General features: G+C 37.4%; 1 protein-coding gene across 1 annotated transcript in view; it reads right to left on the bottom strand.

Annotated features, from left to right (window-relative positions):
- LOC101315272 (histone-lysine N-methyltransferase ATX3-like) overlaps window positions 1–17,156 on the bottom strand; it is a 30,485-nt gene that overhangs the window by 2,877 nt on the left and 10,452 nt on the right. Inside the window, exons 11-17 of the mRNA XM_004306627.1 lie at window positions 2,043–2,142; window positions 1,800–1,924; window positions 1,199–1,341; window positions 890–994; window positions 635–699; window positions 295–508; window positions 86–172 (exon numbers count right to left, since the gene is read on the bottom strand). Coding sequence (XP_004306675.1) covers window positions 86–172; window positions 295–508; window positions 635–699; window positions 890–994; window positions 1,199–1,341; window positions 1,800–1,924; window positions 2,043–2,142 — 839 coding nt within the window. The remainder of the gene's footprint in view (window positions 1–85; window positions 173–294; window positions 509–634; window positions 700–889; window positions 995–1,198; window positions 1,342–1,799; window positions 1,925–2,042; window positions 2,143–17,156) is intronic.

The following is a 17,156-nucleotide window of genomic DNA, read 5'->3' as shown; positions in this document are numbered from 1 at the left end:
TATATAAACTTCTCCATTAATAAATGCCAAAATTTAAATTTAAGGTGGAAGATAATGTCAAATATAATAAGGACAAGAGTATTACTTTAAATGTGCTCAATGTGTTTACTTCTTCTAATGGATGATGTGTTGGTCCCCTTGGTCGATGAAAAATTGGTAGCCGCTCTCCTCCCTGGGTAGAGAATCACAAACCATAAAAATACAGTTACTAATTCGACTAGAAAAAATAATCTTCTTAAGAGAAATTCCAGGGGAAATATGACAGCAATCAATTGTATACTAACCACAAGTTACCTTAAAATTTGATCTTTTAATAGGACGGCATCTTGCAGCAGAGAGCGGTTCTAACTCGTAATACTCTGGGGTTGAAGGTTCTGAAACTTCAGTCCTCTTTGATGAGACCACCCTGGAACCCCTGAAGAACCCTTTCTCGTTTTGAAGCAAGCTTCTCGCGGCAAAAACCCCCGAAGGGGTATGAACGACTACGACAGCATCTGGATTGGGGTTCCTGAGACAAAGGTTATCAATATGAAGTCAACAACACAGATAAATGCAACTACAAACAAATGCTCCCATTTAGAGGACTAATAGCAATAGGGATCATATGACAAATACAGTACAGTACAGTCCTAACCTGTGCACTGCACAATATATCAACTTCGTTGTTACTTGTTTCCCATTCTTCTCTTGGCAGTGCAACTGAAAGTTCAAGGTGCAATATAATCAAATCACCAACATTGTTGACAATCATTCCTAACAATTGAAAGAGATAAGTGCAAATAAACAAAGAAGAAAGAAAGATCAATGAGATTAAAGGACTAGTACAGAAGTTGTAGCTACTGAAGAAGTGGAAAGGCGTTCATAAAGTAAAACAACAAGTAAACCTTACTTCCATGCTGTAGCCTGCTCTTGATGCACAGGTTACATGAAAATGAGTGGCACATTTGCAACACGTGGTGCAGGAACCATGAGTCTGCGTACAAATTACACAACGCTGTTCCAAAAGAGTAGGTGAATTGAATTAGATAGGTTGCAAGTTAATAACAACACTGAATAAGAAAATAATGAACTGTCTAACTGGTGGGGAAAACCAAGAAAAAATGAAAAATTCCCACCACAACATCACGCCGCTTTTGATTAAGAATAAGAAAACAAAGTAACTGAATGTCCAAAAATATCACCCAAAGTATTAAGTTACCTTCATGAAACTAGTGGGTGGGATTCTAAGGATTCCAACAGCAGGTTCCATCTGCTCATGATTCAAGAAAGCAACTTCAGGACGAAACCAAGCACAAGAAACATGAACCCACAAGGTGTCAACATCAGTAGGCTTCAAAGCACCTCCTGAAGAAACCAATTTCAAATCAGCAAACTAGAAAACAGTCGACCTAACTGAAGATATAAGATAGCATTATGGTGCACATCTTATGCTGGTACATATTTCAGGTTTACTTTATATGAAACACTTCAAACATATGCATGACTATTAATGATACACAGAAGTCCAACCAATATCTGCAGCTTCAAAATGAGGATGAACGAAATATAGATATTAAGCATTAACAACACTGGAATCATCAATGGCATGAAAATGAATAATCACACGTGAACAAAAAGGAACTCTGAAAATAGCAGAATATTAGCTTTGCAGTCAAACATAACAATAATAATAGTAATAATTATAATCATCATTATTATTATTCTAGTAGTATATTATCAAGAAACACATAATTTCAGTACATAAACCCAATATGGAATACTTAAGGTCAACACAAAACAATAGATGATGGCAAAAATACCTTTCACAGGACAGAGACAACACTCTCTAATGATATCAGGTGTTTCACATGCTCTACAAACCCAGGAAGAAAAATCCTGAACATCTTTTGCACCATAGCATTCTTGGTGCACAGCTATTTGACACCTGGACAAAGTAACAAAAATTATGCGACTCTAAAGTCTTGCATCAGAAACAAGAATAAATCAAATATCTAAAAAGTGAAACTTGGCACAAAGATGCAACAAAAGATGGAGACAGGCACCTGTTGCATATGATCATTTTGTTATCTTCCCAATCTTCCACCCATCTACAAACTGCACATCTTTCAGTTGTCCACTTTGCATTAACTGGCTCATACTTTTCTGTCACAACAAAGATAAAGTGAGTCTCTCACAATAAGAAATTATCAACCAAAAACCTCCTTGCCGCTTAAGCACAAGGCTCAGCCACCTCCATGACAGAGACACAGACGGAAAATTAGATCAGCCAACATGTAAAGAATTAGACAAGTATTTACCTTGTAAGAAATCAAGTAGTCGCTCCTTATCTAATGTGAGAGGCTGTAAACCATGTTCATTATACTCTGCAATCTGAAACAAATTCATGATTACTGAGAAACTGTCTAGAATCAGTATAGTGCAGAATTAGAGTTGAAGGGAAATCCTTGTTTACCAAAAGAACTTGAGCAAGCAACCTCTGCTCAAAATTAAATAAAAACTATTGCTGATTGCCAAGAATATAGTGTAGATAAGATAAAAGATATTGTACAAACCCATTGTTCCAGTGTTTGCATCGTGGCCTTCACTTTCACACTATGCTTCCATTTTTTTGCTCTACAACCTGTGTGCCTCTCCCATTCACCAAGGCTTTGCATCTTTGACTCATCACATGATCCACACTTACAAGCAACCCTGCAACATAAAATAATGAGAAGCAGTTAGCAAATCCTCCAGATGACTATACAGCATTACAGTGTAGTTGAAATTGGTTGACTAAAATAAGGAAGACAAAATACCAAGCAAGACCAAATGACTTTACTGTGAAAAGGTACAGAAATGCTAAAAGTGAAATAAATCCCAATATAACTCTTCATTTTTCAGAAGATAAGCACTTACATATGAAGGCTTGGTACATATGTTCCTTCCATGCCATTGCAAACCACAGTTATCACAGACACAGTTACGCTAGTAACAGATTTCCGGCCGCTTACCCCAGACCTGTTTCAAAGTTGCCACATTAGTCAGTGACAGAGAAAAATGAAAAGATAATGTATAAATGAACAAAATCAGTAGAATCTAATGAAATACAAAAGTTTCCAACATGCCTCGGTTTTCGCTGACAGTGAACCACATCTGACAATTCACATTTGGACTTATTTTTGCAATCAGGACAATAGTAATCATTGTGCTCAGGGTCCTGGACAACAGGGCAATTCAGTAATGCTTCACTACTTGACCAAACTAGGTATAAAAAACGTAGGAGAAACAAAAACCTATTGTGAATTTAAGCATGAACAGTATACCTTGAGTACGTTACTAGAAATTTTGTCACATTCGGCATGAACCCAAACATTACAGCCATCACAGCATACCTGAGACAGATAATTGAAATGAACAAATTCCCAAACTTTTCAACTACAAAAACTATAGTAATAAATGATATTGATCGTGATGACATTAGATTAATCACAAACACAAAGATTGTAAATTACTCACCCAATCTCCACCATCTGAATGGTGCCATATCTTCTTACATATGCCACAATATTGTTTTGATTTTCTCAACTACATAAAATGATAGTAAGCATCATTAGAAACCTATGATTATGTAGGAAAAAGTTTCACTTTCAAAGAACTCCAACATGAGGCTAGTTTGAACCTTTGCACAATGTTTACAAAAAACTTGGGTTTCAGAACCAGAGCCATTCACTTTTTTCAGTGCTTTAGATGGATTGATCAAACCACAGCAATCACAAGGTCTTGTGTCCTTCTGTAATGCTTCCTGCACAATGAATTTATTGGATGAACACTCATTCCAGAGATAGCCAGACTTTGGTAGAACAGTTCCAATAAATTATCATTCATATAACATGGAAACAAAATTTACACAAAGAAAAATTGCAGAAACCTGCGTTAAGAATTATAATCTCGGAAAGAGCAAAATTCAAAAAAACCAACCCAAATAAAATAATATAAAAAACTGACCGAGTACAAAGCGTTGTTTGGGTCCTTGCTATAAAAATCGATGCCTTTAATTTCTATCTGTTTTTTATTGTTTTGTAGGGTAACCCTTTTAAACTTTCATAAGAATGCCAAAATGTATTCTTTCAAGGTTATCATATAGCATTCTTAAAACAGGTCTTCTTTAATTCAAGATTAAACAGAAAGCAAAAACAGAGGAATTGAAACAGACAAGTTCTTAGATATTAGATCAAGGCACATCACCTAAAAAGATATAAGAAGTACTTCTAACTTCTATGTTTCATCTGGGGATTAGCAAAATAATGTGTCCAGTTACACAACAAAACTAGAAGTTCTGGATTATATAATAGAAATCATACTGAGAAAAAAAACGACAAAGAAAAAAAACCCATTAAAAAAATACAAAAACTTGCCTGATTCTGACTGTGATATGCCTGATCTTGATAAAAATCTGTGGCCTCTTGGATTTCAGTCACATTTGCCTCTGAATCAGTAGCTTTACCAGGTGCGTAAATAAAGCCATTTTCTGCTAACACTGCCTCCTCAATTGCCATCTGAAACTCACTTGGTTTACTCCTGTACAACTGGGTCTGTCCTCGAAATCTGAAGAAGCCAAAACTCTGGAATATTCAAAGACTTTATCTTCAAAAATCAAAGAAGCAAAATAGAGCTCAGGATTAATTAGCTACACACCTCTCAAGGAACTGCTTAAACGGATATATCATTCCCTGCTTCACCCACCCATAATCCTGTTCATATAAACCAGACACGGTAAGCAAATCTATTGTACCCACAAAATAAACTCAAGAGTTTCAGCAGTGGAAAAATTTACCCTTTGTGTTCCATTCTTTGAGAACCCAAAGAACATCACACATATAGCATTAGGAATGCAGCAGCTCAACACTGCATCAGGAGCTTGCACTATGGGATCGATAACCACCGCAGGCCAAACCGGGTAGCTCCTCCCACACTTGGCCCAAACAATATCACCCAAAGCAAAGTCCTGCGGCCTAAACACTTCCTTCTTCTTTGCACAGTTTTCCTTGCCTCCATTTCCCACACTTCTTTCCTCTAGCAATGAATTCCTACCGCCTTTCGACGCTGCCAAGTTCTTCACTCCCATATACTGCTTGTAACCTATATCTGCATAATAATCCCCTTCTTCTTCCTCTACCTTCCCACAATATTGGAACTTCTTCTTCTTCACCCCATTCATCTCCCCCTTCCGCTTTTTCACAAACCCCAACTTCTCAATCCCTTCACTATCTTCCACTGCTAAAACATCACCATCTTCTTCGTAAACCGAAAATGTATCTACATGCTTAGCTTGCTTCTTCTCGTTAAACCTCGATGGCATCACTTGCGGCCTTCCTCTTGCTGACCTCCGAAACTTCTCGTGGCTCTGATTCAATCCCTTCCGCTGCAAATTCGACTCCACCTCCACCGCAGCCGAAAACGACTCGTTGTATCCCGACGAACCGGAGCTGAAATCCTCAACATCACCATTGCACCCATTCATTTTCCGCCGCTTCGGATTCGCCGAATACGCATAGGCTTTCGCTTCCGCCTCCTCCAGCTTGCACCGCTTCAAATTCGGCATTTCGAATCTCGCCGGCCGCTTGGTTATCATATTCCGACCTCCCCAATTCCGACGAAACTCGAAACTCAATCACCCAAACCCTAATTTCACATTGAAACCTCCACACAAAACCGAATCCAGAAAACGCTTCGAATTCAGTAACCGTCGCCGGAGACGCACTATACGCCTCCTCAGAGACCGTAAACCCCCAAATTCCAATTCCAAACCCTACCCTAACCGAAGCAACGAAACCAAAACCGCCGATTCAAATTCCGACTCGGACTCCTCCTTTCTGCCAATAACACAACGTTCCGACTCCAAATACAAACTCGGAATTCCGGCCTCGGAGTCGACGCTTGTTAAGAAATCGGCGACGATTCTCTACCGGAAAATCAAAAATTTTCCGAGCAAAAAAAAATCTCAGGGAAGGGTTTTTTTTTTTTTTTCTATCTGAGCTGTGTGTTTGTCACACAGAGAGAGAAAAACTTGGATTTGGGCAAATCCTATAACAACAACGACGACGAATCTGATTGTATTTTTTATTTTAAAAACGTTAATGTGAAAAATACTAAAAAGCATTTAAAATTAATTTCCTTTTCGGGCCACGTGGCCATTTGCCTCCAAAATTTGGTAGAGGAGGGAGATTGCGAAATTTTCGCGACGTGAAAGCGCGAACTGAGTTTTTTGGTTGTGGGAAAAGAGGTAGGACGGAGTTTCTGTGCTACCTGGTGTATGAGGGTTAGACTTGGACTACAAGTAGCCTGCGGAGAATCTAGGATGCGTTGACTGTTTGACTTGGAGGTGCGCAGAGTTTTTAGGTTGTACAGATAGTAGTCATAGTACAATAACCAATTCGGTGTGGTCCACATGATGTTAGATCTACGGTGGGGGTGGAAACTTTTCTTCACGCAATGGACTTCGTCTAATTCTTTTAAAAGAGTTCGGAATCCAGCCTGGTTCACGATTCGTTGAATATAACTACTATATATTTAAGGAGACTATTGGTTTATTTTTTCATACTTTCTCAATTCAATGCACAGTTTCATGTAGGAAAAAAGTGTGTATACAATTCTCGCTGTAATATTTTCTTTTTAATCGAAAAAAAAAAAATGTATACAAAGTATAAAAGTCACTAGCTACCATTGCAAGAGGCAGGTGGACTTAGAGTTTATGTGAGAGCATTGAAAGCAAGGCCAAGGTCCGTGACTTGTTAAGTTTTTGCAGTCACTTGTTTTGTTTTAAGTTTTTATGTATACTCTATGCATGTTAGTAATTTGTATATGTAAGCAGTTAACCATGATTGTCCTTAGAGCAACTCCACTAAAAGCGTTAAAGTTTTTGGTCAAATTCAAATTTGACATGGATTTTGATAATTTAACAAATTTTCACTCCAACCATTCTATCAAAAGAGTTGAATATTTTATTGTTAGATTTTTATTATGAAACCTTAACTATTCTATCCCTCCCAGTTTCTCACATATCAAACTCAACTCAAACTCTGCTTATCTCTTTCTCACTGATCAAACACAAAAATCCTTTTCATTACTTTGGGACTCCACTATCGCACCCACTACTCCTTCTCCTTCATCCGCCCTCTCTCTATTTCTCTCTTCATCTTCTTCGATCCCTTCTATTATCTTTCCCTTCTTCCTCTTTTAGTTTATATGTGAGATCAAAGAAGCATCAATATTGTGAACGCAATCCCAATCCGACCTCAAGATGCAACATGCATGACAATCACACCTTAAATCCAATCCGTGAGTTTTTCATTTTGAACTCTCAACCCTCCAATCTCTTTTCTTTATTTCACCAACTTTGAATGAAAAATATTTTGTCTGGGTTTGAATGAAGGATGAAGGTCTGGGTGCGAAATTTGGGTATTGTAGGAAGAAATACATGGACTAGAGGAAGATTTGAAGACCTGTCATAAACATCGATCTGGGCAGAACAACGGTGAGAAGAGAAGGAATGGAAAAAGAAAAACAATAAAAAAAGATTTGACAAGAGGAGTTGATCTTGTCAAGTTTGACAAGATGAGACTGGAGTAGTCATCCACGGTGGATTTGAACGGTGGGTTGGAGAGGTAGGGTGTGGTCTTTTGTTAACGTTGGAGTTCCACGGTGGATTTTGACTACACCGTTGGAGATGCTCTTAGGTTTTTCCTTTGGGTGCCTGTCATTCGTGAAGCGAATAACTACATGGATATGTCTTGTTTCTAATATTGTATATGCAACCCATTTGTACGTATTGCTCTACGCAGTTAACAACCAAACACCCATGTGTTCAATTAATAGTTGATAGTATGTGTATCCACATATTTTCTACCACATCATCTAGATGGGGGTGTCTAATGCTCTAGACTGAAGCAAGGTTCTTCTTATTTTTGTTGTTTGCTTGTTAAATATTATACAATGTACGTCATCTACTAAAACATGTGTACTGAATCAGGCTAGGTTATTCCATTATTGCTTTTTAATGGTGCGCTCGGTATCAATGTTACCACTTTTTCTACATGTCTCATCCAAATCAATTAAAACTGACATAGAGAGGCCTTCAATATTGTGCATTGGTAGTTGGCTCAACTCTAACAATATCACTCAACTCTAACAACATCTCCATGCAATTGTCTTGATGTTGTTTGGTTGGAATTGAGGTATGTTTCTATTTATTATCGTTTTCAATTTAGCTTCCTCTAAGGTCATAATCTTAATACTTTTGTCTCGATTTATTGTCATTTTCAATAACTCTTATTGAATCATATCAATATCACAAACACCATAATCTAGCTTGATGAAAGTTAGTGCCTTGGAGGCACTAGTTTAGCTGTTTGAAAGAGGTATATTTCATGTAAGAGTCCGGCTATTGGGACCTCCAGATTTGCTCAATATACCTTCACATGTTTTGACTTATTAGATTACAAATATAACCTCATACAAAATGACAGTAATAGACATTGAATTTAAAAAAAAAAAATTGTAATCAGATTAGTATTCTTTCCTTTTTTTTGTTCAAGTTAATGATACAAAACGGAGTCTATAAACCCTAAACCTGAGTGCAACCGTTACTCAAAGAACTATTACACCTAATGGAAGAATCTTCATTGATGAAGACACAATCCTCTGTTTCAAAACCTTCAAACAAGGTATCTTTAATTTCAATACTAATATATATAATTTTTGTTTCGATTCATGATATGTTCTTCTTCTTCTTCCCCCTGATTTTTGTTTAGTTTAGGAAATGTCTTATTCGTAATCTTCTTCTTGGTCTTATTCTTCCTCGTCTTGTTCTTCTTATGAAGTGGTGGTCTACGAGAATGACTTTTTAAGGTTTTTCTTCTAGCTCGAAGGTTTTTGGGTGCATATGGATAACTTTTACAGCTTTTTTTTTTTTTTTTCTCTGGAACATTAATCAGAAGATGACTTTAATAGTTATTGTGAATGAATCTTCTTCTCGAGGACTTGCTTCATGGAGTGGCGGTCGATGAGATTGGCATTCTTAAGGTTTTTTTCTAGGTCAAAAGTTTCTGGGTGCATATCATTAATTTATGTATTTTATTGCTTTGTAATTGATTGTGAAAACGATTCATGACTTGAATATACATTTTTTTTAAATGTTGTCATCGAAAAATCGTTATTACAACTTGATCAAATAATAGAGATTAATGAAAAAAAAATCAGGAATTGAGGTTGCCAAAGAGGTTTTCATGAATAAAGAGAAGAAGAAAAGAAAAATCAAGCAATCGAGGTCTGAAATAGATGTTTGCATGTAAAAAAGAAAAAAAAAATAAAGTGTGGGAGATCTAGAGAGTGAATAAGAGGTATAATGAGTAAATTATTGAAATATATATGAATAACAAACCTAAGGTTATTTTAAGAATTTGAATGGAGGTTTAATGAGTAAATGCTTGTTTTTAAAAATAAAAGGGAGGTGTAAAGAGACATGGAGGTATACTGAGTAAAACTGGAGGTCCCAATAGCCGCACTGTTCATGTAACTGTTGCTGGTGTAAAATGCTAGGAATATAGGCATATATATTTAGAAGGGTATTTCAGTAATTCAATCATTAGATGCATTCTCCTTTATATAGGATAATTGTTCTGTGTTGATTGTATCAGAATATTCAAAATGTAGTCCATTCGGTTCTCGGCGTTTTCTTTCTTTTCAATCTTCTTCTTTCTTCCTTTCCTTTCAATAAATCCATGAATGTTATCATGGTATCAGAGCAACGGCTCTTGATCCTGTGGACCTCTTCATGCTTGTAGTCGATTCCACTTTATCAGTTTCAGTAGGTTCGATTTATCCCCAATTTCTTACCCTAACCCCCAAATTCGTTATCTCCTGAATCGTGAAGCCTCTGTCATGAATTATCGCTCAAAGCTTGAGTATCATCTCATCATCCCTCATCCCTCATCTCTATGATTCTGAGTTATTACCGCAGTGTATTGTTTGCTTCGTTTGCTTCGTCGAGAGTCCATTGTTTGGTTGGTTCACTCATCGGACACCGGGGATCTACGTTTTAAATGGAAGTTGCGTCGTAATCCACTCGGTGATACAAAATTACGCTCTCACCTCAGTGGACATTTCGCCGAACACCTGGTGTGCGTTCTTTCAACCAAGTCTCATTGGGATTCGGTAACTCTAAATTGTTTGCACTGTACTTAGTCAGATTTGATTTAGTATTCAAGGTGTTATATTCCTGTGCTGATATGGATAATTTGATGGAATTGACTGTCATTTAATGGTAATCGTTTGCTATGAGAGTTGTATGTTGAAGTTGATGATGATTGTTAATATTTGAGAGTTTTTGTTGTCTTGGATTTTCTACTTGGATGATTGAGATGTTCAAACCTGTGCAAATCAACCTTTGGCGTTATATGGCTGGGTGGTTCTGATAGCAATGTGGTCTGTTATGGCAATGTGGTCTGCTTCCTATGATATCATGTCGTCTTCGTGGAGTTTCTGAATTGTCTCATCTACCTAAGTGATAAATTGTTTGGTGATATAAGGTTGATGGCTGTTGTTTAGTGTTCTCCTACGGCAGAATGTTTAAGATACCGACCCTACAACAAAAAGAATTGTATGTGGAATTGTAGATAACTTTGAAGGTAGTAGCCTTCATAGTTATGTGGATTGTAGACAACTTTGGAGGTAGTAGCCTTTATAATTGTGTGGATTGTAGACAACTTTGGAGGTGGTGGCCTTCATAGTTATGTGGAATTGTAGACAACTTTGGAGGTGGTGGCCTTCATAGTGTTTGTGGTATTGTAGAAACATAATGGAGGTAGTAACCTTCGTTCATGTTTGTAGAATTGTAATAGAGGTGGTGGTCTCTGTATAACAATCTTTGAAGAAAATATTGCAGTGAGTCACAACAAAGTTCAAATTGGGTAGTGGATGGAGACACATTAGACAGCAGCTTAGAAGTTTGGCATTTAATGCAGAAGTATTTGAGCTAGCAGATTTCATGTTGTGAGTAATTCAGAAACAAATCATTTCTTCGTCTCTTAAATCTGCTCTAGACTTTCTTATTTGAGGTTTAGAGCTAGAAAATCTTGATTGAACACTATTTGTGTTGAAGATGGGACATCACAGACGGAGTACAATGGCTACAAGGAGTAATCATCAGTTATTGGACACTAATTGTGTTGACGGGTTTTGTGGTTTGGCTTCGTGGCTGTACAAATATATGTCCTAATCTACAGATCAATGAAAATTCAGAAGCAGCCTGCACATAGTTCATTTTTCTGCTGTAGCCAAAGCACAAGTACAGATGGCTCGAGAAACAATAGAGAAAGTAAGAAACAAGTTGGATTCCTAGGAGTGATTGATGAAAACGTAGCTCCTGGAAATGCCTTCTTCTGATCATTAATCTCATGATTCAAGTATAATGGATTTGCTGGAATGTTCTTTGCAATAGTTCCATACATTGTGTGTGCATGAATATGATTGTTGTGGCAGGGCTTTCTCTACATCTGTTGATTGCCAAGAACAAAGTTTTAGTAGTGCTCCTTCTCAGATTGGTCCCCTTTCAGTTTCTACAAGGCTTTGGCCTCTCTCTGAGCATTATAATTCTTTTGGAGAACTGAAGGTACTCAAGGTGGTCAATATTTGATTGTGCTTAATGGAGTTATAAGTTCTAATAGCACTATATGCATTGATCATGGGGGTCGATTTACATTCTCATTGAAGCTTATGATACTATTGCTGGAATGCCTTGAGTGATGTTGCTTATGTTGGCCATTGAAGGAGAACCAGTCCTACTGCTATGATGTATTGCAACCATTATGCTTGATGCCCAAGCATATGGTTGAGGGGGAGTGTTAGGAATATAGGCATGTATATTTAGAAGGGTATTTTAGAATTCTATCATCATATGCATTCTCCTTTATAGAGGATAGTTGTTCTGTGTTGATTGTATCAGAATATTCAAAATGTAGTCCATTCGGTTCTCTGCGTTTTCTTTCTTTTCAGTCTTCTTCTTTCTTCCTTTCCTTTCAATAAATCCATGAATGTTATCATAAAATATATTTATACATGAGCTCTCAAAGTAAAGTCACATTATAATTATCTCAACGAGAACCGCATCATCATATGATTGATATGAGAATTCATTCATACATCGCCATGTCTTTTTAGTTTGTGAATCAAACCAGAGTTACAATGAACGAGAACAACCTTGCTGATGTGGGTTTATTAGGGTTTGGTTCCTCAATTGTCAATTCATCATTTGGTCTTCCATATGCACCTCAAATTACTTTATCATGTCATAGTCCTTGTTTCCCATTGCGGCTCGATTTCTTCTAGGAATTGCAGTCTTGTGTGTGTGATGGTTTGCCAACTTTTTTGTGGTTTTGGTCAGCTAGCCTTCTAATAGTAATCAGGGTTTTCATGGCACTGAATCGTTGATACATATACAACATTCTACACAAAGATTTTGTCACATCCCGACCCTTATATTTTTACCTTATTTACTAGCTTGATTATAATAAGAATTTTACCGTCTCCGTCATTGAGGTAATAGTTTAATTGGTCCCTAGAGGTGTTTTAAGGGACGATTAATTTCGGAAAATTATTCGTGGAAGAAAATATGACGACGGTAAAAATGGTAAATTTTAGCTAGTAAAATGTAATTTTTATTCGGGTATTATTTTTTCGGGGTGTTTTATTTTTGGAATTGGGTTGTATATAGGACTTGGACCGGGTAGGAGGCCCAAGCCTATTTCTTCTTCTCTCTTTTCTTTCTCTTCTCTCTCTCTCCCTCCCGAGCTCTCTCTCCCCCGCCGGTTTCCTCCGCTCAGCTCGCCGCCGTCCGGCCACAGTAGGCCGCCGCTCCGGTCCCGTTCGGTTGCCCTCCGACCCAGCTTCCATTCTAGGCCGGTGAAGGCTGCCCTAGCGCCGCCGTGAAGGAGTTCTCCAACCTAGAACCTCGGGCTGCCCAAAGTCCTCCATCGCCGGAACTCCCTCCTCCGGCCACCAATCCGGGCAAGCTTGGTATGGTTTTGTAGGTCTCTAACCCAGCAGCCTTGCCCTAAAAGGACTCACTCCCTCTTGAGCTAGGTAAGGAGAAATTTAAGGTGGAAGTTTTATGGTGTTTTTGATGTTTTTAGTCGATTACCCTAGTTAGGCTTGGAATTAGTGTTTGTGCTAGTTAGGAAAGTTGTAGAGCATGATGAGAGGATTATTCTGTCAAAATTTCATAGGAATCGGAGGTCGCCGGAATCGGCCTCCGGCCGGCGCCGGCGCCGCCGCGGTTTGGGAGATTTTTAGGGTTTTAAATGTGGAATATTAAGGGGATTATATTGATGTGATTTATGGAATTTTTGGATGAGATTTGGATAGGTTTGTGAATTTCCGAAGTTTGGTATTTTTGGCGGTTAATTAATGTAGAATCCGGCCGTAGGATTTAAGTCGTATTTTTGGGGAGGTTGTATTTACGACTGTCGAGAATGATATTTAAGTTCGGATCGTTCCGATTTAAGAATATCGAAGTTAGGCAATGATGAGCGTATTTATGGCTCTCGGGTAATTTTGTCTATTTTGATTAAATATTGGATTGTTAGTTGGGAAATTAATATTATATTTGGAACAGGATGTAAGGAGGCTTGAGCAGATGAGGCCCCAGATCGACATCAAGCTTAGGCCTAATTTGTGAGTGGACTTTTGTTTTAAATAAAATGCATGCTAGAGTTCATGGTTGAACAATAATTGTTGCAGAATATTTTGACGTCATTTTAATTTGACGAATTTTATTTCTCTTGGAGAGTTACCGAAAATGGGATTTTCGGTGGATATAAATATGTATTTATGAGAGAGTATGTATATAAAATGCTAGCTAGCCATATGTGTCTGTCCACCTTAATGGCGTAGCATATAGCCGCATTATGGTGTAACGTGAGCGTTGGACGTGAGCGTAGTAGCCCTATATGAGTGTTTAATTCATGTAGGGGGTATGGACACATATTTATACACCCATCTGTCCACCTTAATGGTGTAGTGTAGCACCGCATTAAGACGTGACGTGAGCGTTGGACGCGAGCGTAGTAGCCCTATATAGACCCATGAATTTATATAGGGAGTATGGACGAGTGTAAATACATACATATATCATATAGTCTGAGAGGCTCGATATTTTATGAGATAAAAGTTTTATCGCTTGCGGCATGCATTCGATTTTTTTTTCTTAGAAATTAATTTGGGGAAATATAAATATCTTATTTATTATTTTATTTTTGTCCACTTACTCTAACGTTATTAAATGTTTCCCCCTGGGCCCTTCGTTTTAAATTGCCCAGTCTGCAGAGTTCGGGTTGGATCTAGTAGGAGGCGAGGCATAGTCACCCGTATTTCCGCCAGTTTTCATCAGTAGGTTACATGTTTAACCTACTCGTGTTTTCTTGCTTCCGCTAGTGTCTAGTAGCTCTGAATACTTTGGGATTATTGTATTTTATGTTTAGAATTTCTAAAGGATAATTATGTGATGTTTGGAAGTGTTGTATTAAGAGTGTAATTTGGAATTTTCAAGTTTGGGTTGTCCATTTTCAAGGGAGATTTTCTCAAGCTTTTCAGTAAATTTTCCTTGGAGGTGGTCCCCGCACGACTTACTCCAGGTTTCAGGGTGAAATTCGGGGTGGGTCATGTCAGATTTACACCTATATTTCATGTACTCAAATCAGGTTGTGTATGCAAGAGAATCAACTGCTCATACCATCTGAAAATAAAAACTATTAATTAAGCTCATGTATGGCATTCTTGTTCTATTTCATAAGTGTAGTACGTTTAGAGAATTTGTGAGTGCTTGGCCACCATCATTGATACGGGTGTATCCTTTAGCTTTTTTGGAATTAGTGATTCCTTCTCCAAGTTAGTTGAAAATGAATAGTTGTCTAACTTAGTTAATGAGTAGTTTCCAAGTTAGATAAGGATTTATAGAGTTAGACTCTATAAATAGAGGTGCCTAGCTTAGTTCTAGACACCAGAGTGAAACAGAGACAACATCTGTTTAGACAAGAGTGAAACAGAGACAACATCTGTTTATACAAGAGTGAAACAGAAACAACATCTGTTTAGAAGAGAGCGACTCAAAGAGAGCTAGAGTGTTATTGTGAGAGAAGGCATTAGACAATAATCATTGTACCATTTTGCACAATAATAAGAGAGGAATATATTTTCTTCGACCTACGTTACCTGTGTGTTTTAGTGCTATTAATAATTCTGCTATTAGTAGTAACACCTAGATAATTCGTATCAAGTTGGTATCAGAGCTAACCGTATCCGTGGGGAGTCTTGTGGTGTATGGTCCTGACTCGTTCACTTTACAGAAAGCTAGGAAAATCTCTTGTGTCTTTGGAAAATACCACAAGATCAAGAGGAAAGAAGATGGGTGATGAAACACCAGAGAAAGAAAGACTTGCTGCGTTGGAGAAGCAGATGGCTGCGTCAAACACTGCAATTGCAGAATTGACCGGTCTCGTCAAACAGTTGCTATTGAAGTTGTTCGAACCACAGTTACTTGATGATGATGGCGACAACAAGACAGTCTTACCATCAGTTGAGGACTTGTGGTTTAACCGAGAGGATCCGTTAGTTGAAGATTGCATTTTGGAGCGTAAAGTGACTACAACACGTAAGGGGGAGCGGACATCGTTTCTTATTGGGCGTGCCGGTCAAGTTCCAAGCAAGGCTAAATGGTTCAGCAAAGAAAAGGGAACTCTTGAGTTTCCTATTCTTCAGTTTTAACTTAAACGAGAGTTTAAGTTCCTAAAAGGGGGAGCCATGATACATGTGTATCCTTTAGCTTTTAGGAATTAGCCGATTCCTTCTCCAAGTTAGTTAAGGAAATAGCTTTTCTAGCTTGTTAGGAGAATAGTTTTCCAACTTAGTTTGGGATTAGTTGTCTAACTTAGTTAGGGAGTGTTCTCCAAGTTAGATAAGGATTTATAAAGATTTAGACTCTATAAATAGAGGTTTCTAGCTTAGTTCTAGACACCAGAGTGAAACAGAGACAACATCTGTTTAGACAAGAGTGAAACATAGACAACATCTGTTTAGACCAGAGTGAAACAGAGACAACATATGTTTATACCAGAGTGAAACAGAAACAACATCTGTTTAGAAGAGAGCGACTCAGAGAGAGCTAGAGTGTTATTGTGAGAGAAGGCATTAAACAATAATCATTGTACCCTTTTGTACAATAATAAGAGAGGAATATATTTTCTTCGACCTACGTTACCTGTGTGTTTTAGTGCTATTAATAATTCCGTTATTAGTAGTAACACCTAGGTAATTCGTATCAATCATACAAGTGATACAAACTCACAAGAAACTATTTATAGTTCGAATGCCATGTATGTAGTAAAACCTGTAAGACCATCTCTCATGGTAGACTAAAAAACCAAATTTAGTCTATAGTTACTCCCACTATAAGCCAAATTTCAATTTTCAAGGCAAAAAATTTAGCTTAACCTAAGCAATTTTGTAAGCTAAATTTGGCATTCCACTTCCATAATTTTATTCAGTTTTATTTTTTTTCCAGATTTACCCTTCTACCGACCATCTTATTTCATTTTATATCATTTTTAAATTTGAATTAAAAATATTTAATCCCTCACAACTACATAATTAAAAACTCATTTCTATTTAGTTTTTGAGTAATGCTAGAGGCACCAAAATATTTTACAAAATTTGAATCCCAAATGATGTGGCATAAGCCACCTCAACGTTTTTATTTATCAATAATGCTGACATGGATTTTGGCTAATTTAAGAAAACAGTTTCTTCTTCTAAAAAAAAAACAGTTTCTTGAATTAAAATATTAGAAAAACAAATCAAAGAGAGGAACAAGAAGAACCCTAATTCATCATTCAACGCCTTTGTGTCCCATAAATCACCATCCAAGCCTTCACTTTTTTATCCAGATCTACCAATGGGTTGTTGTCAGACTGATTGAGATCTATGTAGATTGTATGCTCTAAAACTCTTATATTTATGTCTTTGTTTCTCATAGAAAAACGTCTTCTTTCTAACAAAAAAAAAAAAAAGAAAAGAAAAAAAAAAAAAACTCTTCACCTGATGATAGTATCAGTCCCCACGCATCCTAA

This window comes from Fragaria vesca, linkage group LG7 (assembly GCF_000184155.1).
Source record: "Fragaria vesca subsp. vesca linkage group LG7, FraVesHawaii_1.0, whole genome shotgun sequence".
NCBI lineage: Eukaryota > Viridiplantae > Streptophyta > Magnoliopsida > Rosales > Rosaceae > Fragaria > Fragaria vesca.
The sequence above is the reverse complement of the archived record's forward strand: the minus strand, read 5'-3'. Positions and strand labels throughout refer to the sequence as shown.